Source organism: Oryctolagus cuniculus, chromosome 20, assembly GCF_051225735.1.
Source record: "Oryctolagus cuniculus isolate XC-2025 breed Fujian yellow rabbit chromosome 20, ASM5122573v1, whole genome shotgun sequence".
NCBI classification, from domain to species: Eukaryota; Metazoa; Chordata; class Mammalia; order Lagomorpha; family Leporidae; genus Oryctolagus; species Oryctolagus cuniculus.
This window is the reverse complement of record NC_142886.1, coordinates 26372262-26399503: the sequence shown is the minus strand read 5'-3', so window position 1 is coordinate 26399503 and position 27242 is coordinate 26372262. Positions and strand designations below refer to the sequence as shown.

Here is a 27242-nt window from a genome sequence, read left to right as displayed (position 1 = left end):
GCAAAAGTGAGTTTCCAAAGGGCCTTTGTCTCAGCCGGTATGGAGTACTTGGCTGTCTTCCACTCACAATGTTTGTCCGCTGGGACAAGACTGAGGGCCGAGCAAGAGAAACAGAGCGCAACCTCGGGCACTGCTACAAAGCACCGGGCAGTGCTCTGACCCCCAAGGGTGGGCAAGAAACCCGGAAGTTCTACTGTTACCCTCCAGCAAGACCACCCCCCACACACCAGAGACGGGACGTGGAGCTGCCACAGACACTGGGCATCCGCTGGTATATCCCTCCACGTCTAAACGCAACTAACGTGCTCCTTCTCCTTTAGCAAGCAGGAAAGAAGGTTCTTACTACTTCCAACAACCTGTTCTCGAGGGTGTGAACACAGGCGCTCACCTGGACAGAACAATTCTGAAACTCTTATTCATTAACCAGCTGAGACCAGTGTGCTTCAGACAGTCCCTAAATAAATAATGAACTTGCTAACATTTGAGAAGCAATGAGAGTAATTAATACCAGACACTCAAATATACTCATAAGCCTCAGGCTCCTTGGTCTAATCCAATTAAAGATGCCACCAGCAGTCTCCGAGCTGATTTTCAGTTGTACTGACAAACTCAGACTGATCTTGGGCTGGATGTGTGATACCATCAAAGAAGCCCAACTACAAGGCGGCTGGCTAAGGCCAGGGCTACTGTCTGTGACCATAAAACCCAGCTACAACTAACCAGCCCTAAGACATCAGCCCCTCAGTAGCAGCCCCGCCTTCCACCTCACGGCAGGAGCTCATGTTCAGATGGCACATCTCGGCTCACATGACCGTGACCATGACTGTGACCATGACCGGAGGCTCTGCTTCGCGCTCCCTCTCCTTTGTAAACCTCTCCGTGCCCAGCAGCGTTTGAACACTGATCACACATGCACTCAAAGAAGGTTTTCCTTTCTTTTGATTTTTTTTAATTTCTTTAGCACACGTTCATTGTACAAAGGGAAAGAGTGTGAAAAGGACTCTAATTCTACTTTGAGACCGCCGTTCAGCACTGAGACATCTCCTGGGTGTGCTCAGTTATTTTCTACGTGTGCATGTGTATGTCCATGTACTCACAAGAAAATGGGAACAAGCAACAGCAGGTGTTTTGGAGTCTGTTTCTCCTTTCACTCAGATATCTACCTTGAGTATTAAGGTAGATTTAGAGCACTTTTTTAAATGGCTGCATATTTTCTATTATGGTTTATCATAAATTACTTAACCTATCACCAATAATGGAATGCCACACAATGAAATAATCTTTGTGGTTATGAAATACACTTATAAGTGGAAAAAAAAGCAGCCCCTTAATTTTTTTTTAAGATTTCTTTGGAAGGCAGAGTGCCAGAGAGAGAGGAAGAAACAGAGAGAGAAATAAGGCCCACAACAGCCAGAGTGCAGCTGAGAACCCCATCTAGGTGTCTCCTGTGAGTGGCAAGAACCCAAGTATTTGTGTCACCATCTTCTGCCTCCCGGGAGCATCAGCAGGAAGCTGGATCAGAAGTGGACGTGGGACCCAATCCCAGGCACTCTGACACGGGATGCCAGTGTCCCAAGGGGTTGTTTAACGGCAACGTCCCATCCTCGCCACCCCCAATCTTATACTTCCATTTTGAAACCCCCTCTCCCCCAAGCATGTTCACAACACCAGTTTGTTCTGCTCCTCAAGTACAGTGCTGCAGTAAACACTCTTAGATCGTTGCACTTATGTTAAACGAGGTCCTTAAAATAGTTCCTGTGAAATGGAACAGCTACATTGGAGTCTTCTTATTCTTCTGCTTTAAACCGTTAAATATGGATTCCCCAAACTGCCCTCAGTAAACGTCGTCTGATTTACATTTCCACCGGTGGTTTGAGAGGCTCAATTTCCTTATCTCTCCTTGGAGTACTGTGAGGAAATGGCTCCCATGAAGAGCGGCATCATAATCTGGTTCTAGCCCCGCTTCCTCCTTTTGACGTCCGTGAACACTGACGTCTCATGTTAGCAATCTACACAGCCATTACTCTAAATAATAATCATTTTATCCTGGTATTAATCATTATTTTCACTTTCTCCTCACATCTTTCTTTTTTAAGATTTATTTATTTTATTTGAAAGTTAGAGTTATACAGAGAGAGGAGAGGCAGAGAGAGAGAGAGAGAGAGAGAGAGGTCTTCCTTCCACTGGAAGTTCACTCTCCAGTTGGCTGCAATGGCCAGAGCTGCGCAGATCTGAAGCCAAGAGCCAGGAGCCAGGAGCTTCTTCCAGGTCTCCCATGCAGGTGCAGGGGCCCAAGGACTTGGGCCACCTTCTACTGCTTTCCCAGGCCACAGCAGAGAGCTGGATTGGAACTGGAGCAGCTGAGACTCAAACCAGTGCCCATATGGGATGCCAGCGCTTCAGGCCAGGGTGTTAACCTGCTGAGCCACAGCGCCAGCTCCCTCACATCTTTCCCTAGCAATTGCCAGCAAATGCATCTCCATACCATTTTTAATTGTCTGAGTAAGTAAATATTAGTTTTTAAAGTGCAGCTAATTAATAATTTGTAAGTTTGGGGCTTCTCCTAAGACACCTTTTTCCATATCTGCTCCTGGCACGGGGGTGGGGTGTTTAGCTAAAACTCCCAAGTTGAAATTATAACGTGGTGCATGTTTAAGGTTATGAGGAATACAGAGATAGCTGCAGCCTCTGCACATCCACGCTCACTGAAGCATTGTTTGCAACAACCCAGACGCAGAAGCAACCTCCATGTCCTAAGCCAGCAGCTGCACAAAGAACACGTGGTGTACACACAGACTGGAACATTCCTCAGTCTTTAAGAAAGAAGGCCAATCCAGCCACATCTACAACACGGACGGACCTTGTGGGACATGGGACATGGGAGACCCGGAAGAAGCTCCTGGCTCTTTGCATCGGCTCAGGTCCAGCCTTCGTGGCCATTAGGGGAGTGAACCAGAGGATAGAAGACCTCTCTCTCTCTCTCTCTGTCTCTACCTCTCTACCTCTTTCAAACAAATAAAAATAATTAAAAAAAAAAAAAAAAGCTTGTGGGAAAACAGAATTGAAAGGTGAGTTTGTACTGGTAAAGCACTGTTTTGAAATCCATGCATGGTTTTCCAAGAACACACATCTTCCGTGAACTTTCTGGAGATCTCTCATGTTGAACTCCTGGACACAGAAAGTGAGGTGGGCGCTGGAGTGAGGCTGGAGTGAGGCTGGAGTGAGGGAAGCCGAGAGTCAGTGCCCAGGGAGAGTGGAGGGCTGCAGCCCTGCATGGGAAGCAGCCCTGGGGAGCTGCCGTCAGCTGTGTGCACAGGGCTGCAAGGCTGCACCGTACACTCAGGAGCTGTTAAGACGGACGGTACACGCATGCTACGTCGCTTTTAACTGCACTGAAAAAGAAGGCGATACACAGCCTGAGCAGCGGAGTTTCACAGAGCTTTTACCGCAGTCAGCACTGCTCGCAGGGCTTTGTATGTTATTATCTCATCTAACCCTCCCAGTCATTTGAGGTGGGTCCCCTTATCATCACTGCTTACAGAAGAGGAAACCAAGCCACAAAAATGTCAAGTAGTTTGTCCACGGTTACACAGCCACTGAGTAGTGGGCTGGGATTTGCACTCCCAGAGTGTGATTTAAGAGCCACAGTGCATGATGCTGCCTTCCTTATTTATGTTACATCGACTCCCCTGTAGAGCAAATGTGTCTCAGGCACATTTATTTAAGTCTAATCTCCTTTCCAAAGCAAATCTAAAGCAAACCCAGCAACGTGTCCAACCTTCATCAGCGGCATAAAGAAGACAGAGGTCTCATTTGCTGTGCTCCAAGATCGTTCTCTCTCTAGAGAAGGAAAGCTTGAAAAAAAAGTTGCCTATAAGCAAAGCTTCATTACTAATTTTAAAAGTTAAATGGTGCAAGTGTGTGTATGTGTATGTGTAAAGATAACCTCAAAAGATTAGCAGTGACCCCAGAGGGAGAGTGCAACTGGCTGACAGAGGCGAACACACAGCCTCATTTCAACCTCCTGCTTTATCTTTCATTTGCTAGTATTTGTAGACAGACAGTGCCCTTGCTGTCCTACTCCCGTATCATATCTTATGTCTCCTGATTAGCAAAATGAAACACACTTAGTCAAAGGTACTAAATCCCCTCACAACTTCAAATTTCAAGTTCATAAATATCTACCGAGCCTCTGTCTTCAGCTGTTCGTCTGTTTTACTTGGCCCAGAACCTCACACAGTTGGCCTACTGTGCATATCTTGCACAGACCTCGCAGGCGTTCGTTTGTGAGTCTCGCTTCCTGTGGCTGTATCCATCGCTGATGGAGCTGTTTGTGCTCCAAGATGAGGCCTTGGGAGTCCAGTGTTTACCCTGGTGGTTAAGATGCCTGCATCACGTATCAGAGGGCCTGAGGCCAGGTCCTGGCTCTGTTTCCCATTCCAGCTTCCTGCTAATGCACACCCTGGGAGGCTGCAGATGATGGCTCACGTATTTCCCTGCCACCCACATGGGAAATCTGGATGGAGCTCCAGGATCTCTGCTTTGGCCTGGCCCAGTCCCAGTTGTTGCAAGCACTTGGGGAATGAATCACAAGATGGGAGATTTCTATCTGCCTCTTTCAAATAAGTACACACAAATAAAGTAATAAAGCTGGCATGCCTTATCTGACTGATCAAAAGTGTGCACAGTAAGAAGAAAACAGAGAGTCACTTCTGTCAAGGAGGGTGGTAGCTCTGACCTGGTTTCCACATTTTCTCTGCCGCTGGGCAGCTGTGTGGTCTTGGCTTAATTACTGACACTCTTTGAGCATGTGTTTCCTCATCGGTGGAGTGAAGATAATGCTGTGTCTGGCACACAGGGAGCACTCGCTCTGTGTCTACTTCCCTCCAAGATTCCAGGGAGATGTTACCCTGGCAGTAGCTAGAAAACAACCTCATGATAACCAGGGGACTTCGTGACATCAGGAATGAATTGACGGGATGTACTGATGTCTACTCTGGAATGACAGACAGAGAACGAGATGTATGTGGACTGAGAAAGCAAGCATACAACGTATGCAAAGATGTCGCCTGTGCTGTTCACATTTGTGGACACCTTTCACGTGTCCCAGTGGTACTCTCAAAAACACCTGTCATAGAAATAAGACTGAAGTATTCTTAACAGCACCAATAATGGGCATGAGAGGACAGAGCAGTAACTAGAGATACAATGCCTATGTTATTAACCCGGGAACTAACCACAGCCCACACAGACCCCCATCTGCAGGCCTCGGGAGTGTGTTTCAGCACGCTCTGTGACATGCTGGCTCCTGGTTCTGTTACGGTTGAGCATCCCTAATCTGAAGGCTCCCACATCGGAAACTTCTGGGGCGTCAACACGATGCCGTGAGTAGAAAATTCCACACATGACCTCATGTGACACTGCCTCACGGGTCGCAGCCAAGATCCACGTGCACTAAAAGTACTGTAGACACTGCGTATAGAGTGTATATAATGCATAAGTGAATTTTATGGTCTCATTATGTATATGCAAATATTCCACAACAAAACCAATTCAAAATTCTAAACACTTCTAATCCAAAGCATTTTGGATACTGAAAACTCAGCTGACATTTGATAATAATAAAATATGGGCACATCTAAGATTTTTAAGTCCAAGAACACCTTATTAAGATGTTAATTAAGAATTTCAGGTTAATTGGGGTACCATCTAGCCTCAGTTTATAGGTGTTTAACAAGATTTTTCTTTTGCAATGGTGCATATAATTAATAGAAGACTGGAAGAGACACCTGAGAATACAAACATAGCTTTATGGGTATCAGTGAGTCCTTGCTGTATGTTTGAATTGCAACTTTCTTTTTATGGACCAGTATTTCTGGCTGCTACTTCCTGAATGCAGCAGATGGCACAACAGCCATGGGATTGGATGCTGGGGGCCTGCAGGCCTGGGTTCACATACCAGTTCTTCCCTTCCTTACTGTGTGACCCCCAGAAAGTTACACAAATGATGCTCTGCTTTTTTCATCTGCAAAACAGGGTGATGGAGAGGGCACTTGTAAGGATTCCATGGGATACTACAGACAAAAGGCCTAGCGTGGTGCCTGCCGCATGGTAGCGTCACATCCTGAGGGTTCCACGCCCACACGCACGCAGCATCATCTCCACATCGGAGAGAAGGCAGAGGAGGCTCACAGAGGTCCCCAGGCCAGGCACCACACAGGGCCAGGAGTTCAGCTGGGGAGTGCCTGACCCCAGAGGCTGTCTAGAGGGGCAGTGCCTTTTCCCGAAGCTACTGAACGCTGTTTCACACATATTGTTTCACCAGTTTTCAATGTATTTTATTAGGTAAGAGGAAGAGTCTGGTTTGGCAAAAATCTGCTATGCCAAACGGCCCTAGGAAAGTCAGGCATAAGTATAAGCTGCAAACTGTTGCAGGAGATCCTGATAAAGGTCAGGAGGAAAAGCAAAATAGTACAAAATGACCAGCCAGCCAAATCACAGCCGCCACCCAACAAGCAAGCAGGTTACAGCCTTCGAGCCACACGCTGGGGAACTTGAGCGTACACACGGGCTCCTCCCCTGTGGTGCCCCTCATCCAGCCTCCCTCTGCCACCCTGTCAGGAAGACACACAGGGACGTCTCCAGCAGGGCTCCGCGGCTCCCCTGCTCTGCGCGCCATGCTGGGGAGCTGTGTGTGCTCACTGGCTGCGTGGAGAAAGATCTGGTGCCCGCAGAATTTTTCTTTCTTGCTCCCCCCTCCTCCCCCATAACGCCAACACACAGCAGCTGAAGGCACGGAGAGCCCATCCATTCCTGCAGTGGGGCAGACTTTCTAGACACACACGACGGAGTTTTAAGAGCACAATAACACGGCTCGCTTGGGTTTCCGTGGGAATCCTTGCCGCGCCTGTGGAGCTGCGCATGCGCACACACCATTCGCTGGAAGCGGGTGACCCATGGCGCTCGCGATGTGGCCGGCATTCTCAGACACCTTTGACACAAATACTCGTGAGTCCCTGTTAGCTTGACTGAACTGAAGTGAACTACCTGGGAAGGGCGGAGGAATTCAGGCAGCACAGCTCTCTCCCAGTGCGAGTTCCCTACCATGGAAGACGACGTCCACCAGGCATGGAAGGGTTTCGAAATGGGAATTCAGTCAGCGAGGAATTAAAATGTCTTTAAGATCTTTCTTGCTCCCCACTGCTGTTCCAAGAACCTCCAGCAGTTCTCCACTGGTCACCAAAATGTACTTGAATTTTCTGCCTTTGGGGCTCCTTTTTGGTCTGGATGAGGCAGGGAAGAGAGTGGGAGGGAGGGCAGGGGGGAGTGGGCTGGGAGCAGAAGTTTAACAAAGGCTCACTTTAACAGAAACTACTGAGTAATCGCTCCGGCCTGTGCCAAGAACAACAGCAGCTCCATGTCGGCAATTAGAATCAGGTCAGTCGGGCCTCGCAGCCGGTGCAGCCCCCCTTGCAGACCCCAGCAGAGAGCTACTCATGCTGATGTCACCAGGAGTCACTGCTGCCTAAGGAAGTCCCCCGACTCAGCCGAAGGCAAACAGCTTTTTTTTTTTCTTTTGCCTTCTCCTTTAGGGTCAGGAAGACAGGACAAAGAGGAAGTGGGCAGCAGGGAGGGAGACCAGGGAGAAGACCCAATGTTGGGATACTTCCGTTGTCACCATGCCGACACTCACTGTAAGTCAGTTAATGCAGGTGGAGCGCTCCACCTGGCACAGTGCTCGTGGCGATTATGACGACGGGGGGCGGGGGGGTGCATCTCGCACACACTTTATCTCTGCTCACCGTAAGGCCTGCATCCCGGGAGCAGTGCTTGCTGAGCAGAATGTACCCTTGATAAGAAGAATGAACAAGGAGGTATTTTGATAACTAATTTATGAGGAGACTGTGGTGGATGGGGTGAAAAGGATGGCAACAAAGTTCCTATAAAAAGAAATTACTGCCTGGAATTTTATAAGGGCAACACTAAGTTTTAACACATCCTGTCTCCCTTCTAAAGGACAGAAAATAAATAGCCAAGAGGAGAAACTTTTGATCTCTTTCTCTCTTGGCTGATGGTCTTAAAGTGTGGTCCCTGCAGGAGTAGCATTAGCTCCACCAGGGAACGTGCTAGAAATGGGACTAGGTGAACCCCTGCCTCAGACCCACAGGACCCCAAATGCGTACAGGCAGCTATGTCAGTGTTCCCCCAGGCCCTTCGAATGGGTCTCCTGCTCCAGACGAGGGGTCTGCAAACTGACGCCTGCAGGCCGGATCTTGGCCACCACCTGTTTTGGTAAACAGTGCTGACTTTGACCTGAAGGGCAGCTTCCACGTCGTCTACGGCTATTTCCCTTCTACCACGACAGAGCGGAGCAGTTGCGACAGGACCTCTACGGCCTGCAAAGCCTGAGGCAGTATCTGGTTAGGTACGGGGAAGTCTGCTGAGCTCTGCTCTCCAATGACCTATGATGACGTTTTCCAGACTGCTGCTCTGTGTCACCGAAGTGTGAAAGCTCCCAGTCTTCAGTTTTCTCCCTCTGTGTATCACGCTCCCTGGTCACAGCGCCCTCCTGTATCTCTGCCCTGGAAGCTGCTGCCAATGGCTCTAGGTGACAGGTTCAGCCTTTCCCAGGCGTGGGCCCAGGGCCTAACAGTGTCTGGAGACTTAGAAGTCTGAATGAAGAGCAACTCATGAAGGCCTGCAGGTGCCCATTTGCAAACACACATTCTGAATCAGAGTTTGACTTCCTGAAATTAATACCTTCACCAAGCTGGGCACGTTTCTGCTCTCACTGGGAGGCAGAAGAGGACGGAGAACTCCCCTGCGTGTAATGGGAGAAAGGCTGCATGAGCTTTCTCTAAACATTTATTAAGAGACAATTATGGGGGGCTGGAGCTATGGCACAGGGGTTAAGCCATAGCTTGCGGCATCGACACCCCATGTGGGCCCCGGTTTGAGTCCTGGCTGCTCCACGTCCAATCCAGCTCCCTGCTAATGGCCTGGGAAAGTGCCTGGCTTCAGCCTGGCCCAGCCCCAGTTGTTGTGGCCATTTGGGGAGTAACCAGCAGATGGAAGATCGCTCTCTCTCTCTCTCTCTCTCCCCGCCTCTTGCTCTGCAACTCTGCTTTTACATAAATAAATATATCCCCCCCCCAAAAAAGAGAGATAATCATGTGAGAGACACTGTTCATAAAAATGACTAATATGATATTATCTAAGTATGCAGCCCCCATTAGCATCCTGTCCCACAAACTGGCCTCTCTTGCAGATGAATGAGAAGTAAATCACATTTCAATTCCGCCCTTGCTCTCAGACAAGCAGTTAAGCAGATTGTGAGTTTCACTCACATGGTAGAACCTGAAGCGCAAGGAGTCTACAGGGAGACACCACCTCTGTGTAAAGGGTTAATCCTAGGATGGAAGACAGAGGGTGCTGAGAATGCAAACCATGCTTCAGTCCACAATTTGGTGAGCATTCTAACAGCCAGGTCGTACAGACAGCAAGGCTAACAACAAAGGGTTAACATCCAGCAGATCTTCACTCTGCCCTCTGACAACAGGTGCTCAAAGCTACTATATAACCTTCGTATTAGAATGCTGAATCTCTGATCTGCTGTTCTGTTATAAACTTTTCTAGTTAACAGAATTTCATTTCTTTAGCTCGCCCCTACGGTCCCAGAACCTTGCCCAGCTTCATTTTTCCCTAGGTTTAAAAGAACAGGGGGAAGGCGAAAGTCATGTTCTATCCATACATAAAATTGTGATGGATGATTTTCTGTTCCCTCTCCAGGAGACACGAGATAACTCCCTTCTTGGGAGTTCTGCCTCCTCCCTGGGACAGATATTCTGACAGCTTCTAAAAAACATATTTTCCATATACTTCATAATTCAGTGAAACTAAACCAGTATAATCCTTAGTGAAAAAAAAAAAGTCTACATGAGAACGCCAGTGCTCTGAATTTTCAAAAGAATGTGAGTTGCTGGAAGCTAATCAAAAGCACAAGGACTGAAGCGGTTTCTGAAAGTGAAAATCAGCAAAACTGCCTCTCCTGCCCCAAACTTCAAAACTCCGCACACACCTCCTTCTAGTTTTTTAAGAATCCACCCACCATTTCAAGGCACTGGAGGACCAACTGCCTCGACTGATCCAAGGGGCAGATGACACTCACATAAGGGAAAAAAGGCTCTCTAGGGGTGACGCCCGACCAGCCGGCATCGAACTAGGCCGCCCCTCGCAAGTACTCTAAGCAACAGGGAACGCAGACGTTTAAAATGTCTTTAAAATTTTACAGGTTAGGAAATTATCTCAGATGCACATTTATATCAGCAACTGCATGAACATAAACTAGCTCCACCATTCCAAAGATAGTCTAAATGAAGAAATTTCTACAGAGGGCAATGTGGCGGACAAAATGAGATGCTATATTCTATGCTTTCTGGATTAAAAAGTTTATAATTTTCTCCAGTGAAAAATGTCTACAGAAGTAGCTTCCCCAAAGCCTATATCCACAATTTCTCAATTATGGTGAATGAAGATAAAATACAGAGTATACTACTCCAGATAAAGATGACCAAGTAATAAGCTATGTTGAAAAAAAAAAATGACCAAATTTTATGATGGCTGAAAAGAAACGGAAAGATCCAGAGCACAATGAAATCATTTTATTTGGAGAGGAAATAAAAAGCCGTCTGGAGATGCTGCTTTATCTTTTGAGTGAATATGAATTCTGTGGAAGCTGAAACACACTTTGGCATTTCTCTAGGAGAAGCAGTGAACGAGCAGAGGTGAAGCTGAGACAAGTATTTCCTAGGGAAAACGAGCACCGGCGGCTCCGCAGCATCAGCACCGACTCAGCCCTGCGCTCCCACTGTGGAAGAGGGCAGCTGAACCTGCCGGCCACCCTGAACGGTGAATGCCAAGATCACTCTTCGTGGCCTGGCTTCTTAGCAACAGCGTCTTTCTCTGTGGCTGGGGCCATGCTGACGCACTCTGCTGTAAGCTTAAGGAGCTCCCTCACGCACACCTGCAGGAGTTCCGGGCATTTCAGACTCGGTGAGTGGGGAATCAACAGTTCCCAGTGCATAGGTCTCACAACAGCAGGGGATGTTGTGGGTGTGGTCCCTGGCACAGCCCCACCCTGGGAAGCAGTGCCCAGCACTGGACAGATACTCAATAAACACCTCTGGAATGAATCATTTACAGACCAACAACCTAACTTACAACCATTTCCTGCAAGAGGAACCTGCAAGTTATTTACTCCTTGGAAACTGATGGGCAAGCGGCTGATGTGGATTTCTGGATACACAAGTCTATGGAGGCAGGAAGTAGTGTGTCTGGAGGTGAAGACGCTTAAGAGGCTAACTTGCAGGTATCAGAGTAAGACACTCTGGGAAGCTACCAAACTAGACCGTACCACAGAAAGGATAAACTACACCAGAGATTTTTGTAAATACTCAAATCGAAGTACCACATCAAACACGGGGTCAACATGGCCTTCCAGCAAAGTCAGTGTTACTGCTCCAGCACAGGTCCCTAAAAGGAGACTCCCCAGAGTCACTCAGGCCAGGGTGGCAATAGTCAACTTTGGGGAAGGCAATCCTGCATTCCCCCATGTAGTAGATCCCCCCCTCCAAACAGAAGGAAGCTACCAGCACATGGAGAAGCCTCGTCTTGAATTACCTGGTGCCGGGCTCGACTCTGGTCCAGAAGCTGCCGGGACTGGAGTTTTTGCTGTTCAAGCTGCTGCAGGGCAAAATGCAGCTGGTAGCTGCCCGCCGTGGGGTGGTACTTGTGCTGGGGGACCACCCCTGTCGCCTTGCTGTATGCGTTGTTCTCCAGCTCGCCCTCCCATGCAAAGCCACCTGCCTGGAGGCTCCTGGGGAGAAAAGAAAAAGCAGATTTCTTCAGAGTGGCTGTGTGAGAGGCGAGAAACGTCGCAGGTATTTTCCTCAAGAGCTAAGCACCGCTTGGGATTGCGGACTTCCTGTGTGGTAAATGGACTCTGCCGCTTAACTGGACTCTCCAGCTGCTCACGGGCATGGCGCATGGTCACTGTACAGTAAATACCTGCTGGGCATTAAGGAATGGAAATGCCAAGTTCACTCCAGCGTGACTGCCATCAGACCTCTAAGAAGAGTCCATGGAGCATCAAATGCAGGACGGGCGGCTCGTTCAGGGAAGGCACCGGGTCACAATCATTGCCTCTAACAGTTTCGAAGTAAGGAGGTGTGTTGTGCAGAATTCTTAAGTTTTACTCATCTACCCATTAATGAAATAGCTCAATCTTCTTAGAAGTTATTAGAGTTTCCATCCCTATTGTGTGAAAACATAATTGGTGGTGACAAAAATACCTTCTTCATTCTTCCAAGTTTACCCCAGCGTCATCCCTACCCAGGCTGACAGCCAACACATGCAAGAAGACAAAGCGCTGATGGTCTCTTTGGCTAACCAGTGCCCAGGCTATGCTGTCTGGCAAATACCTTGACTGTCTACCTTGCCCAAATTCTTTTTATTTTTTTAAGAAAGCTTTTATTTAATGAATACAAATTTCATAGGTACAGCTTTAGGAATTTAGCGGTTCTTCCCCCCATACCCACCCTCTGAATCCCATTCCCATCCCACCTCCTACTCCCTCTCCCATTCCATTCTTCATTAAGATTCATTTTTAATTATCTTTATATTCAGAAGACCAACTCTATACTAAGTAAAGATTCAACAGTTTACACCCACACAGACACACAAAGTATAAAGTACTTTTTGAAGACAAGTTTTACCATTAATTCTCATAGTACAACTCATTAAGGACAGAGGTCCTACATGGGGAGCAAGTGCACAGTGACTCCTGTTGTTAATTTAACAACTGACACTCATATTTATGATGTCAGTCATCACACAAGGCTCTTGTCATGAGCTACCAAGGATACAGAAGCCTCTTGAGTCCACAGACTCTGTCAGTATTTAGACAGGGCCATAATCAACGTGGAAGTTCTCTCCTCCCTTCAGAGAAAAGTACATCCTTCTTTGATGGTCCCTTCTTTCCACTGGGATCTCACTCACAGAAATCCTTCATGTAGATAATTTTTTGCCACAGTGTCTTGGCTTTCCATGCCTGAAATGCTCTCATGGGCTTTTCAGTCAGATCTGAAAGCCTTAAGGGCTGATTCTGAGGTCAGAGTGCTGTTTAGTTGCCTAAATTCTTAAATTCTTGATGTGCTGAGAATTTCTTCACTAATATAGGCTCCTGTTTTTCCCCTTTGACCACTGGAACCCTGTGCACTGTCGGGGGAATGTAAAAAGGTGCAGTCACTGTGGAAAAACACTTGCTGGTGCTTCAAAAAGAGAAACATGCAATCACTCTACGATCTAGCAATTCCACTTCCAGACGTAGGAGTACACTCCAAAGAACTGGAGTTAAGCAGCACTCCACCAAGGTTCATGGCAGCATGATTCACAGAGCCAAAAGGTGAACACGATCTAAATGTTGATCACTGACCGCTGAGTGGACAAAATGTGCGATCTCCACGCAATGGAATATTATTTGGCCTTGAGAAAGAAGGAAATTCTAACACGTGCTACGACAAGGATGAACTCTGAAGACATGATGCTAAGTAAGATAAGTCAGTCGCCAAAGGACAGATATCCCAGGAGTCCACTTACATTATGGCATACTACAGAGAGTGAGATCATAGGGACAGAAAGGAGAATGGTGGTCGCCAAGGGCTAGGGATTAAGGAGGTGCTGCTTAACGAGCACAGGGCTTCAGAAGTTTGTGTTGAAACAAATGTTCTGCGGGACACAGTAGTGATGGTTGCACAACAGTGGGTATTTACAAAATGCCACCGAATCGTGCACTTAAAATGAGTAAAATGGAAGTTTCACCTTATAGGTGTTTCAGTGTCGTTCAGTTTGAGAACAGCCTTAGGGGGCAGTCCTTCTGCCTCCTGATCATTTCTGATTGCACTTCACGGGTCGTTAGCTACTTTTGGTTGTTGTTGTTTCCTTTTTGGGATACAACGTTAAGGACACTTTACTCAGAGGAAACACTATGAGGACTCTCGGAGTGAACCACTGGACACCAGACCCCGGCTGCTGGGGCTCAGAGAAATGAAACCGTGCATATCTGAGAGAAGTAGTCCCAGCGCTTCAGTCACTGTTATCCTTTCTTTGGGCGTTAGTGATCGGTTCACCCACGGAGGTGTGGCACCACCGGGCTGAGGTTGCACAGACCTTCCTGAGTCCTGACCTAGGGGCCACCTGAGGATTGACAGCAGAGCACAGGGGGAGGGAGCCAAGCGGAGTGTTTGCCAGCTCCAAAAGTCCACGCTCCTCTCTTGCCTGTGACCTCCCTCAGAGCCTGGTAATTTCAGGTCTCTGTTTTGGTATCCCAACGGCTGGCAAATAAAGAGATTTCCAAATACCAACTCTAGGGCAAGTCTGTGGAATGTACTCTCGAGTGCGTGGATGAAAGGTTTCCTACTCACAGAATCTTAGCTCTGGTATGTCGCATCCCTTGCTCCCACAGATGGCGCCCAGAGTTCAGCTACACAATTACACACCAGCAGCAAATCCTCGTGGAGAACAGCACCCCAAAGCTCAGAGCTTATGTATTAGATTTCTTTGAGTACACTATCTGAACTCGAGTGATCCCTCCTGAAATGTCTCAGTGTGCACGCTATCACATAGGTTAAAAAACAAGTGAGCTTTTCCAAGGGACTTCCAGAAGTATGGAGAAATGTGGTGATGGAATGCAAGTAAGCAGCTAAGAACATTTTAAAAATGGACAAGGTAGAACGTTCAGTGGGACTCAAACGGCGTCACACGGCTAGGAGAGGAGGAGCCCCCGCAACCGCATCTTTCTTTTCTCATTAGTGAGGGAAGAGAAAAGTTTACTGAAGGTAACACCCAAGGAACAGACTGAATAGCTAAAGGCACGACTGAGCTGGGAGCTGAAGGAGGGGCAAGGGAGAGAGGGACTCAGGTTTAAGTAAGAGAGAAGGCTCAGGGCAGCAGGCTGATCCAGGAAGGGGACAGGTGAAAAGCAGGAAATGTCTCTGCCCATTAGCCTTGAGATTCCCAGCGCAGAGGCCCTGCCTGGAGTCCAGGATGACTATTATTTGTGATAACTGGCCCAAACGGCACAACGATTCACCCACAGTGAGTCTGTTGCCACATGTGGTTTCCTGGTCACAGGGAGCACTCTAGACTCAGTGACTGGGTATTAGGAGACTTCTATAACTATGCAGCTTCTATCAGAATTCACCTCACTGGCTGCTAGACTGGTTTTATTTGCTAAAGTCTGTTTTAATAACAAACACTCTCAGCAGAGATTCAGTAGAAATCAGAGTCTTAGTGGGATGCTGCTCACGGACAAACTGTGAGGTTCGGATTCTCAGGTACACAAACATGAGGCCCGGGGCCTGTGGGTGTATTAGGGCAAGGACACTGGGCAGGAGGGGCTCAAATAAGAAACTGTGGAGATGAGGAGATGTGTTCTTCCAACTACACACATACTGCGCAGACTGGAACACCATAAACTTTTTATAATGAAATCTGTTTTTAATCTCATCAGCAACACAAGCCCAGTCTCCAAATCACAAAAGGAAGTTTCTCAAGCAAGTAGAGGTTTAACTAAAGAGGCAGGAATTTTTATGGTGCAATACGCGGTGGGGGTGGGCAGTGCTCAGCTGGGTAACATGGTAAGTACCATGAGAAACTTGCTGGCTTTGAACTGCGGTGGGGGTTCCTCTAGCCATGGCATATCTCACACAAGCACCTGCAGTGGGCAGGTGTTACAACGACGTTACAGGGGAGGCCAGGTGCTCTATAATTTGGGTCTTGCTTGATGCTGGGGCTGAGTGAATAACTCACATTCCGAAACACTCCTTCCTATCACATCTGACAGCTTGCATTCCTACCCCAAACTCCATCCCATTTTCTTGAACCTCAATTCACTCTGTGTCCCTAGTAATACATTTCCTACCCCCAACAAAACCGTGAGATTCATTCTTCCTGAAATCTAGTGCTTTGCATTATTCTTTGTTCAATACCAAAATGTAATGGTGCACATTCTCATATTCCCTGAAAAGAATTTCTAATAGTTTTCCACTAGTTCTAGAACAGACGAGAGTATATGGTGCCAAGAGAGTTAGCTGTGTGCATGCTCTGCATGTTAAACACCTGATTCAAAGTCGCCTGTGCTGTGTTTTGCCCTTTACGACCTACGGGGCTAACGGGCTATGACATGGCACGCTTTCCTAAGCACCACGTTCTCTTACTAGCCTATCATTTAGAATGTCACCGTACTTTCTAAACTCACTGTGGCCCTGCCAGATGCCACGTTTTCCTCCATAACTGGCCTCCTGCAGCACAACCTCCAGCCAATACACACTGAAGTGTGACGCCTTTCCCTTTGATTTAACAGCCGTTCCGCTGGATGGATATTGTTTTTAGGAAACTTGGATGGACTCTGCGAATTGCAAAGCAAAATCCACTCAGCATGTGGTTGCACTTGCCGGAAAGACATGCTTTCAGTATCAAGACTTCCTGAGAAATGATGTGATATCACAAGATTGCAGGCTAGGGCCGAGGCAGAGGGCCCCGACAGCTGTAGACACAGAGCCTGATTCTGCTATCCATTTCCCCAGCCTCCTCCACCCTCCCTGCTAAACAGCCACCACACACAAGGATGCCCCCGCCCCTCCTGACTCGAGTTTGGAACTGTGTCAGCCTGTTTCCATTCCTCACAATGAGGGGGCCGAGGGTGCTATGGGCACTTATTAGGTGAATCTTTAGGGTGCCTAAGTATTCCGAATCGCAAGGAGCAACCCTGCAGAGGTCAAGGTGTGGGTGTGCTGCTCCGAATGCCAGCGGTGCTCCTAACGAGAAACACGATGGGTCACAAAGGACGTGCTCTCTGGGGGAGAACTTTATTCTTGCTTTACAAGAAACAATAGCCATTCCCTGAGTGCCGCTTTATGGAGCATACAGACATCTAAGAACAACACAGGCTCCATTCCCTTAGTCTATAAATTCTACGTCACAAAGTAGTCCTGACATACCGTGGGCACTCCAAATGTGTCCTAAGAGCTGAGGATCCTACAGATGACAGAGGGATCCCTCACGGGCAGCAAAAGGCAGTGGCGGCCAGAACGCGGAAGCAGCGTGGTTAGAAAGGCACGACAGTGTGGCGAGAATCTCCTTTGGTTTTGAGAGGTGCCTCCAAAGACAAAACCAGAGGGACTGCATGGAACGGATTCTGCGTGTCCCATTATGAATGCCTCCCAGAGCGGCTAGGAGTGGGCCGTGTTCGGAAGCATGGGAAGGATCCTCCCCAGCGTGGCCCTCAGCTCATCTGACTTCTCCGTATTTGTCTTAGGCTTTCTTCATCTGTTGTGAATTAAAGAGTTAATACAAGTGAAAGCACTGTGCAAGTACAATTTAGAAGGTGTGATGACATCCTAAACGGATAGGCTAATCAGAGAATTCGGTATTTAGAAAACTATGGCACACTGGGAAGGTTCCAAGAATGTCCTGTTGCTACGCAGATCCTAGTTTGCTACTTTTCCTTCCCCCAACACAACTATTCCATTTTAACACGACTCGGGAGCAGCAGTTCTCTGAAGGGGTGTAGGAGCCTATTCAGTCACCAGCGGAGGAGTCTGTGCTGCAAAGCGAGCACACGGCAGTCAACAGCTGGGAAATCCAAAGTACTCCGAGGACTCAGGAGACAAAAATGAGCGTCAACCACTGTTTCACTCCACACACAAACGTTCAGGCTGGATTACAGCCCTTAAACCTCAAAGCTCGTGCCACAGAGCCGCTACAGGAAACCCAAGAGTACGTCCGTGACCTTCTGGTAGGCAAAGGTTTTTTAGACACAACACAAAAAGCACTGATCTTAAAAGAAAAACATTAATAAATGAACTTTAGTAATATCAAACATTTCTGCTCATCCAAAGACATCACTCTGCCTTTCAAATAAATAAATAAATCTTCAGAAAAAGGAATTTTCATTGAATTTGTGATCATAACAGTCAAAACCTAGAACCAATCCTACCAGATAAACAAACTGTGGTATATTCCTACAACAAAATACTACTCAATAAAACATAATGTACTACTAATATAAGCAACAAAAGAGATGAATCTCAAAAAAAAGCCCACAATGTTGAATAAAAGTCAGACACAAAAGAATAAATATTCCATGATTCCATTTATATGAAGTCCAACGGATATGCACATCTGATTTATGGAGAGAGGAGAGGGGGTAAATGGTCAGAGGGAACAGGCTGTATTGACAATGGATAGGGAATGTTGATGTGTGATAGAAATTTGCATGTTGTGTTAAGTGTGGTAGTTATGTGTTTATATATAACTTAAAACTCAAAAATTGAATACTTAAAAATACATACATTTTAATTTATATGAGTTAAGATTCAATTTTTAAGACATACATGCCAACAAAAAGTTACATCACTTTCATTTATCTTTCATTCAGATCCTAACTTATGATTTCCTCTCTGGCTGGAGCCAGAGGCCTGGAACTCCATCCAAGTCCTCCACATGGGTGGCAGGGACCTAAGTAGTTAAGCCATCATCTGCTGCCTTCCAGGGTGCATTATCAGGAAGCTGGATCAGGAGCAGTGTAGCCAGGACTTGAACTGGCACTCCAATATGAGATGTGGGCATCCCAAGTGGTGGCTTAACCCACTGTGCCACAAAGCCCACCCCTACATCTCTATTCTTGACTTGCCTGATTTAGTTGTAAAATTACTTTTTTTTTTCTCTTCATTTACTTTGCAGCACTGGGAGATCATTGGTAGAGACAGGTGCCCATGTAGTTAACTTCATTTTAGTGCAAAGCAACGCACATTTATTAGAAATACTTCCTAGGTGCTCAGGGGCTACCAGGAAGAAAAACATAGCTCCTGTTCTCAGGACGCTCCAGATCTGGCGGGGGAGGCGGGGGGAGGGGGTGGTCCACAAGGAACAGGAGAAGGTGGAAAAGTCAGAAGCAGCAGGACTCGGGGATAGGTGGCCTTTACAAAAGGGTTTAACGCAAAGCAAGGTGTTACACAGTTAAGAGAAATTGGCTTATATGATAACAACAGTGATGAAACATTAGTATGAAGGATCGTATCATCTGGCAGGAAAGTCTGGAGAAATGAGAGGAACACAGGCAGAAGGACAAAATGATGCAAATAGACCCCCGGGATGCGAAGCAAGAAGAAGGACTGGGGCTGAAACGCGGAGCCTGGAGGCGTTAACAGCCCTATGTACTCAGAAGAGAGTCAGAGGGCCATGGACAGTTAAGCTTGGCACTGAAACTGCACAGTGGAGACCCTGTGGAAAACAAAATGTGCTTACAAAGTGGATTCAGTGGACGACTCAATGACTGAGTACTTCTATTAGTGGGAAAGAAAACGCAAATATCATTTAGATACAAATTTAACAACGGATACTGAAACCCTCTATTAACAAGTCTTAATTTATAAGGTAAATTATAAACTAGCTATAATTGTAAGAAATTGTTGGTGAACACTGCTGGCTAGCCAACTGAAAGGTGTGCGTATTCAACAGGAGCAGTTAATAGGACCTGCCATGAAAGTTCAAATTCACAGGGACAGGTGCTTTGATTCTTAGAGAACCTGTGTTAGAATTCTTTTTTTTAACTCTAAAAAAATGCATGTACTAAAGAAGTAAATTTTTTTCACCTTTGACCTTCTCCTTGAGATCAAACTATACTCTCTTCTACCGTTTCTTTGAAACCCTGGCATCAGCCTGAGATGGTTCTTCTGCAGGAAGAGGCAAAGCAGAACAGGAATGGCAGGATGTAAGATACTGAAAAGTTCAGAACTGATCTGGAAAAACTTTGTGAACGCATGACGACCTCCATGCTAGGTCGAGAGCACAGAACTATATGAAATTAGAAGTGCTTGAGAACAGGGTGAAAGGGCTTAAAAACCTTTCAATATTTTGTTTATTTGAGAGAATGAAAGGCTTTCGGGAAAGGATTAAAGAAATAATCCAAGAAAGAAGGCAAAAGGAAATAAAAGGTTTTGAGTGTTGGAAAGGCGTCCAAACCAATGCAAGAGTCAAGTTTGTCAAAGAACACTGGAGCAGCCCCTGGACCCACACGCAAGTTCTGAACTGGACCATCCTGAGAACAGGAGGCAGCAGCTTACTCTCCAAGCACTGGGATCTGGAATACTAGGAGCAAATCCTGACTCTACCACTGCAAGCAACAAACTTCACCTCTCTGCATCTTGACCGCTGTGAAATGGGAACAAAAATCAACCCCACCTCCTACAGGGCTGGCACAAGAACGATGAATGTGTAATGCACGGATAGTGGTCTGCACACTGGGTAGCATACACAAGTGTTAGGGCTACGATGAACATCCTTCCCGTGGAAAGTGAATTCAAACCTTTGGTAGGGCTGGGTAACTAGGAACAGCAAGTCTATGACTTCCAAGCAAGAAGAGAGGCAACGTACTATCCATTATGCCTTACTAAGTATTATGTCCATGGGGGCAGTGGATCGAAAAGAGGACGCCTGAGTCACTCAGGATGTATAAGCAGGACGGCAAAGTCCACTTGCCAGTGTCGCCTTCCAGGGACCACTGCGGCTGGCAGCCCCCGCCTGAGGGGACACCCTCCTGTTGGAAGCCCACTGCTCTAGCCAGGGGGGCAGAGCTGGAGAACACTTGTGGGCAGGGCAGGCCAAGTGCTGGGGCACTGAAGAATGAGGAAGGCGATCACAGCCCTCCTCCTCCACCACCTCCTCCTCCCTGGGCCCAAAGGACCAACAGTGGCTGGTGCCCTTTCACTTTTTCAAAATAAGGTTAAACAACAGTAATTTTTGGAGGAGCAGAAGCGATGTGAGCATATTCACATGGGAAACACAGACAGAAAGAGCTAAAACAAAAGGCACCAAGGGATCCAACCTCCTATAAACACTGTGTGAGCGCTCTGACATCCCCCTTGCACACACAGTAATTCTGGGCTCAGCTGTACTGTCTGCTTTTTTCATCTGGCAATATGCTGTGAACATTTTCCCACATGATAATACTGGGTTTTGGCAGTTCTTACTGCACTGTTAACTTCTATTATACTTAAAGTCAACCTAAATCCTTAATCCTTCTTTACACTTGAATTTTTGAACCCATGTGAGGGCTTTATGTCATTCCCTATTCAGTTCCATGAATTACATTCATCAACCTAGCATGCTTAAATCATCGTGAATCTTGGTCGTCATTCACGGAATTCCAACTTCACATCATCCGAAAAAAGGACTTGTATGTCTTGTGGACATATAAGTACCTAGCATACAGCAGGCATCCAAGGCAATACGAAAGCAAATGTGAACACACTGATAAAAATGGTGACCCAGTGAGCCCGTGCAAAGTCCCAGAGCCTCAATTCTCAGACACACGTTGATCCATTGTTTGGGTACAGTCATCCATTTGGTTCCCAAATATCTTCCATGGCGGTATTACCTCACTCATCTCTCTTGTGCTCACAGTGCCTTGCTGGAGCCCAGTTACTGTAACTCTCCTTTAGGGCCTGATCTGCCCTCACTAAAGCAACTCTACCACGAGGGAAACGAGCCTACTGTAGCATGACTTGCTGTTTTCATGAACCAGTGCTGGGCTTATGCGAGTCCCTTCTTCTCCAAGGGTTGCCAGGTCACTGCTTTGCTAATCTTTGAGACTCTGGCCTGAAACTGAGTAAGCCATTACCGGCTTACATATTCAGCATCTAAGTTATTTCTCTCTCTTCCCTTCCTTTCCCCACGCACAGGCTTCTTCTCTGCACACAAAAACCACACACGGAATCACTCTCACCAGCCCTAGAAACATAAATCAGGGATCAGGAACCCCGTGAACTGGTCTTTGGAAACAGCATTCAACAAGAGAGAACAGGACAGATTCAACATCTCGACTTCACTTTTGAGTTTCATTCTCCCTAACAAACTAAGGCTGTGGACAGGACAGACCTGGAAAACTAAGGAACTACACCAGGAGGGGACGGGTCATCAGTGAGAGCCGGAATAGATACATCTATCCCCACTGTTTTCGGCACACCTGGACAGAAATGCTGCAGGTGAAAGAAAGCAGGGCCACAGATGAAAACTGTGGCTCAAAATCAAGAGGCTAAAGAAAAAAAATTGCAAGAATCAAACAAATTGAGCACACGAGCAGGATCCAAATAAGATATCCAGTTTGAAACCCAGAACTGCAAGAAACTGAGAGGGGAGACTTCTGATTATTTACTGAATCCACAGAGAGACAGAAAAGGAGAGAGAAGCAGCAGTGATGACGGGAAGATGTCTTAGGGGGGTATTTTGGCTAACTTCTTTTTGTTAAATAGATGTGTGGCAACAGCATAAATTTAAGAGGAACACGCGGAGGTATCATGTCACAACGCGAGGAGCTGATACGCCTGTCCTTTCCGAGTCCAGGGAGAGCTCAGCCAGCTGGCTTGACTGTGGACACGGAATGTGAACCAGACTTCGGCCCTCTCCACACCCCTACCACTCCATGATTGATGGAACGGTCCCTAGGAGGAGGAAATAAGGACAAAGTTGGATTTCTTAGTACATCTGGCAGAGACTCTGGAAGCAAGCTTTATGGAACACAACGCGGGATACAAAACCAAACCTTTCAAAAGGTTAAGTTCACAGCACCATTCTAGAAGGCAACTTAGGATTCTGGGAGCCAGCCAGTGCTGTAGATAGACTCCTAGGTCCTTTATCTATTAGCAGTCTGGATCCAAAAGGACACATTGATCCTTCGCCTTATGAACAAGAAATGTCTTTGATCCAGCTCTTTATTTTGGCATAACCAGCACACCACATGAAGCCTCAAAAATGCAGCTGTGAACTAAAAAAGAAGTGAGCAAAGAGTGACCTTTCAGAAAGCCAAAGGAGAACTCCCTGACACGGGCCCGCTCGACAGTGAAGACTCCGTCCAGCTCGGCAGGATTTCTCGCAAATAAAGGAAAAAGTCTGACGCCTTTGTGACAATGATACAGGACACGCAAGCGTGGCCGGCCCTTGTGAAACAGGACCGCCACCACCTCGCGCTCACAGCCCGCAAAGCCGAGCCAGGAACGGCTTTGGGAGTGGAAGTTACCATGCACGCTGTCTAGGGCAGCTGGCATGCCAGCTTCCGGGAACTTCCCCACTGACTTGCAGCTGGGTTCAAACCTGGTGCACACAAACGGCTTGCAGAGTGTCACAAATTTAGAATTCCTGGTCCATCACATCAGTCGGGCTCCCTTTGTGTCTCCTCTTTTCCCCAGGAGGCAGAACAGCAGGCACTGGCAGAGCCAGGGCCCCGGCCTTCCTGGCCCAGGACGCTGCCTCTGCTCCCTTTCTTCCGCCCGCCAGGGGAAACAGACCAGGCCAGACTCCACCCGTCTTGTTACTTATTATTTTTGGTAAGATCTTCTCCACCTGTCCTTTTCCTTTCTCCCTAAGATGTTTTTATAAAGTAGGGAAATCAAAAGGGAAGTCTCTTTAAAGGTAACAGGGCCAAAAGAGGGAGGGAATAAAAGGCATCCTTAGGGCCAAGCTCTCTTCTCACTGCAGCATGCGGATGGACTGCTCCTTGGGGCCCACTCTCTCACACCACCTTCGACATACAAGTGACAGAAACAGCCCTTCATCGTGATTCTACTCATAAGCTACAATGGCAAAGGCTTCTCTCTGCACCAAGACAACTGCACTGATGTATGCTCGAGAGGAACTGAGGGGTCTAGTCCAAGGTCACAGCTGGCACCGGAAGCAGGCACCTGTCTATGACAGGATCAGACCACTGCAGACACACTGACCTCCTCAGCTGTGTCCCACTTCACTACCAGCCCCCGGAGAGGCCACACGCATACGGCAGGGGTTCTCACGGCCCTGGGGCCAGCAACATTACCATCAGCATGGCATCAGTGTCAGCGCAGAAGCTGTTGAAACTGAAAATAACTGAACCTCACCCTAGGATTTCTGAAATCAGAACCTCTGCAGCTGAGACCTGGCCACCTCTATCTTCACGAGCTCTGTCCAGGGATTCCTAGGATGAGAACCACTGGCAGAGCTGACAGCATGGATTCTGCCACCAGTAGTGCTTGGGTTTGAATCCTTGAATCCCGACTGCCATTCACCAACTGTCATCTTGGGCAAGACATTTCATTTCCTTGTGTTTAGTTTCTTCGTTGGAAAAGTGGAGATGATCAGAGTTCTTAGCTCATGAAGAAGCCATGAGCATGAAACCAGCTGATGGACGGAAAGCTCTCGGAACAGTTGCTAGTACAGAGCAGACGTTAGCTATTAAGTGAGGTAAGGCGTATGGGGCATTTAGTTACTATTAGCCACTGTTATTTATTTATGATCTTATTTTTGAGGTCATTTGGGACTTATCTGAATTTCTCACAAACCAACAGGAAGTCCAAGCTAATCAGCCTTGGTGTGAATGTGATAGAAACAGGAATCTAGAATTACTATTTCAGGGATTGAATTCAATGTAATTCTTTACCTTCAGAGCTCCAAATTCAGATATTATGCTTGCTGACGAAGGAACGTGCGATTCCTCCCCATGTCTGTCTTATGAACTGATTCCCGCTGAGTCCATAAACGGCATATAGGCTAACGGGGACATCCTTCACCACCTTTTCTCTTTATAACCTTTTCATGATGAAATGGTTCCCTTCTAAAATACCACAGCCAATACACCCTATGCTTGCTAAATCACAGCTACAGTGACAGATGACAGCTATGACGTGTTGACCAACACTGTAGGATCAGGCAACTGGAAGAAATCCAGAGGACTAAAGTAACCCCCATTTCCATTCCCTGGAGTCACAAGATTTCCCTCCTAGAATTCCTCCCCATCTACAACAGTTACACTAATTTGCCTGACAAATCTGTGAAAGAAATTAAGTTATATCCAGGAGAGTCCACATTCAATCCAAACTGTCAATAAAAGTCACACTTACAGTTAGCTTCTTTAGGCCACTGATCCTTTCTGTCCACACACAAAACCTCTCTAACACTGGAATTTGGTAAAAGTGAAAAATGACACAAATGCATAAGCTATGATAGAGATATTTGCAATGCTGAGTTCTACTGTTCCAATGACTGCATTTTCCTTCCCAGAAAGATCATTGCTTGTGTTCCACTAGTGACAGCTCAGAGTGACGTCAGAGACACGCCCACCTCTCCTCTGTACACTCTCATCCAGCAGCAGGTGTTTGGTCTGGGGTGCCTCTGTGACTTTCCTCTCTGGGCCAGCATGGAAGTTAAAGTAGAGAAAAGAGAATGAACTTTCACAATGGAAAGAGCAGGGTCCAAATTCTTGCAGCACCTGTTATTTGGTAGGTGACCAGGGACAAATGGTGAGACAACTTTATCACCCATACAAGAGGATATCAGGGCCTATGTGACAGCCATGTTTTCAGGAATAAGTAAAGTAGTATAACTCAGGAAAAGCATAGGGTTTGGCATGAGTTAAGAATTCAATAACTGTTAGTCCTCTTAGCCTTCCCTTTGTCCCCTCACCCCTTTTAAGATTGATTGATTTCAAAGGCACAGTTGCAGAGACAGTAGGGAGAGACAGAGGGGCTGGCATAGCGGGTTAAGCTCCACCTGTGATGCTGGCATCCCATATGGATGCTGATTTGTTTCCCACTGGCTGATAAACTTCTGATCCAGCTCCCTGCTAATGCGCCTGGAAAAGCAGTGGAAGATGGTCCCAGTCCCTGGATCCCTGCCACCCAATGAGAGACCAGAAAGAAGATCCTGGCTCCTGGCTTAGGCCTGACCTAGCCCTGGCAGTTTCGGCCATTTGGAGAGTGAACCAGCAGATGAAAGATGTATGACTCTCCCTCTCTATCTGTCTTTCCCTCTCTCTCTATAACTCTGTCTTTCTATTAAATAAATAAATCTTAGAAAGAGAAAGAGAGAGAGAGAGAGAGAGAGAGAGAGAGAGAGAGAGAATATTCTATTCAATGGTTCACTCCCCAAATGGCTGCAACAGCTGGGGCTGGACCAGACTGAGGCCAGAAGCTTGGAACTCATCCAGGTCTCCCACATGGGTGCAGGGCCCTGAGGATTTATGCCATCTTTTGCTGCTTTCCCAGATGCATTAGCAGGGAGCTGGCTTGGAAGTGGAGCAGCTGGGACACAAACCAGTGTCCATATGGGATGCCAGTGATGCAAGGGGCAGCTTAACCTGCTACACTGGCCCTGTTCCTCTCTTTTGATAAATGGTAGATCACAATCCTATTTCAAAATAAAAAAGAAATGCTTCTGAATTAATATCAAGTTGTAGAATACATTAAACAGTATAAAAATTTAAAAACTAAAAACTTGTTGACTATTAAAGCGTGTACGTCCCAGCAGTACAAAGAAGGAGAAAAAGTCACCCGCAGTGCCATTCTGCAACCACGCTGATGGCCCTGGCACGTACCACCTCGCTCTGCTGATAGAATCTGCTTTTCCCGTTCAGTACTTATGCCAAGATACAGTGGCTGGATTTCTCGTGCGTACTTAGGTCCAATCACACGTTGTGCAGTGATCTCTCAGGCAACAACAGGTCGTGCATGCGGCAGGGGTCCCTAAGAGCACCTTGCCTGGAGGCACCGTCCTGTCTCAGTCTCTGCAAACACACTCTGTGAGGCTTGCATAACAAAAGCACCTAGAGAGGCATTTCTGGGGGTGTATCCCTGCTGTTGAGTGACGCATGATTAGACTTATTATGTGCACGTTTGCCTTTTTTTTTTTTTTAATTAAGAAAACAACTCCAGTTACTCCCCAAACTATACCACCAAGAACAGGACACCAGCCTTAAAATAAATAAATAAATAAATAAATAAATAACTAACAAGAAGTAGTGAACAGCTTCCTACGGGAGAAGATCAAGGAAGGCTCTCAGGAAGAAATGACATCATGCTTGAGTCTCCAAAAGATGACCGGCACTTTGTCAGCTGACAGGGAAATCCCGGGCAGAGGGAAGAGGCTATAAAAGAGCAGGAAATAACGGGAGAGCCCCCGCGGCTAAATGGCCGGTCACAGAGGGTGGGGCGACACACTCACTGGCCAAGCTGCCACGTAAGCTTGAACCGGGATCACTCAGGCACTCGCAAGGAAACTGCAATTTAAAAAAAGCTGCAACAGGAAGGTTTGGGGAAGGCCCGGGGCAGGAGTGAAGGTGGGCTGTGGTGGCCAGGCACGCAGAGAGCCATGTTGTCACC

At 47.0% G+C, this 27242-nt stretch overlaps 1 protein-coding gene across 23 annotated transcripts in view; it reads right to left on the bottom strand.

Annotated features, from left to right (window-relative positions):
- TTLL5 (tubulin tyrosine ligase like 5) overlaps positions 1 to 27242 on the bottom strand; it is a 278203-nt gene that overhangs the window by 66395 nt on the left and 184566 nt on the right. For all 23 annotated transcript variants that reach the window (XM_070065290.2, XM_089322397.1, XM_017349414.4 and 20 more), the window contains one exon: positions 11680 to 11875. In XM_070065290.2, coding sequence (XP_069921391.1) covers positions 11680 to 11875 — 196 coding nt within the window. The remainder of the gene's footprint in view (positions 1 to 11679; positions 11876 to 27242) is intronic.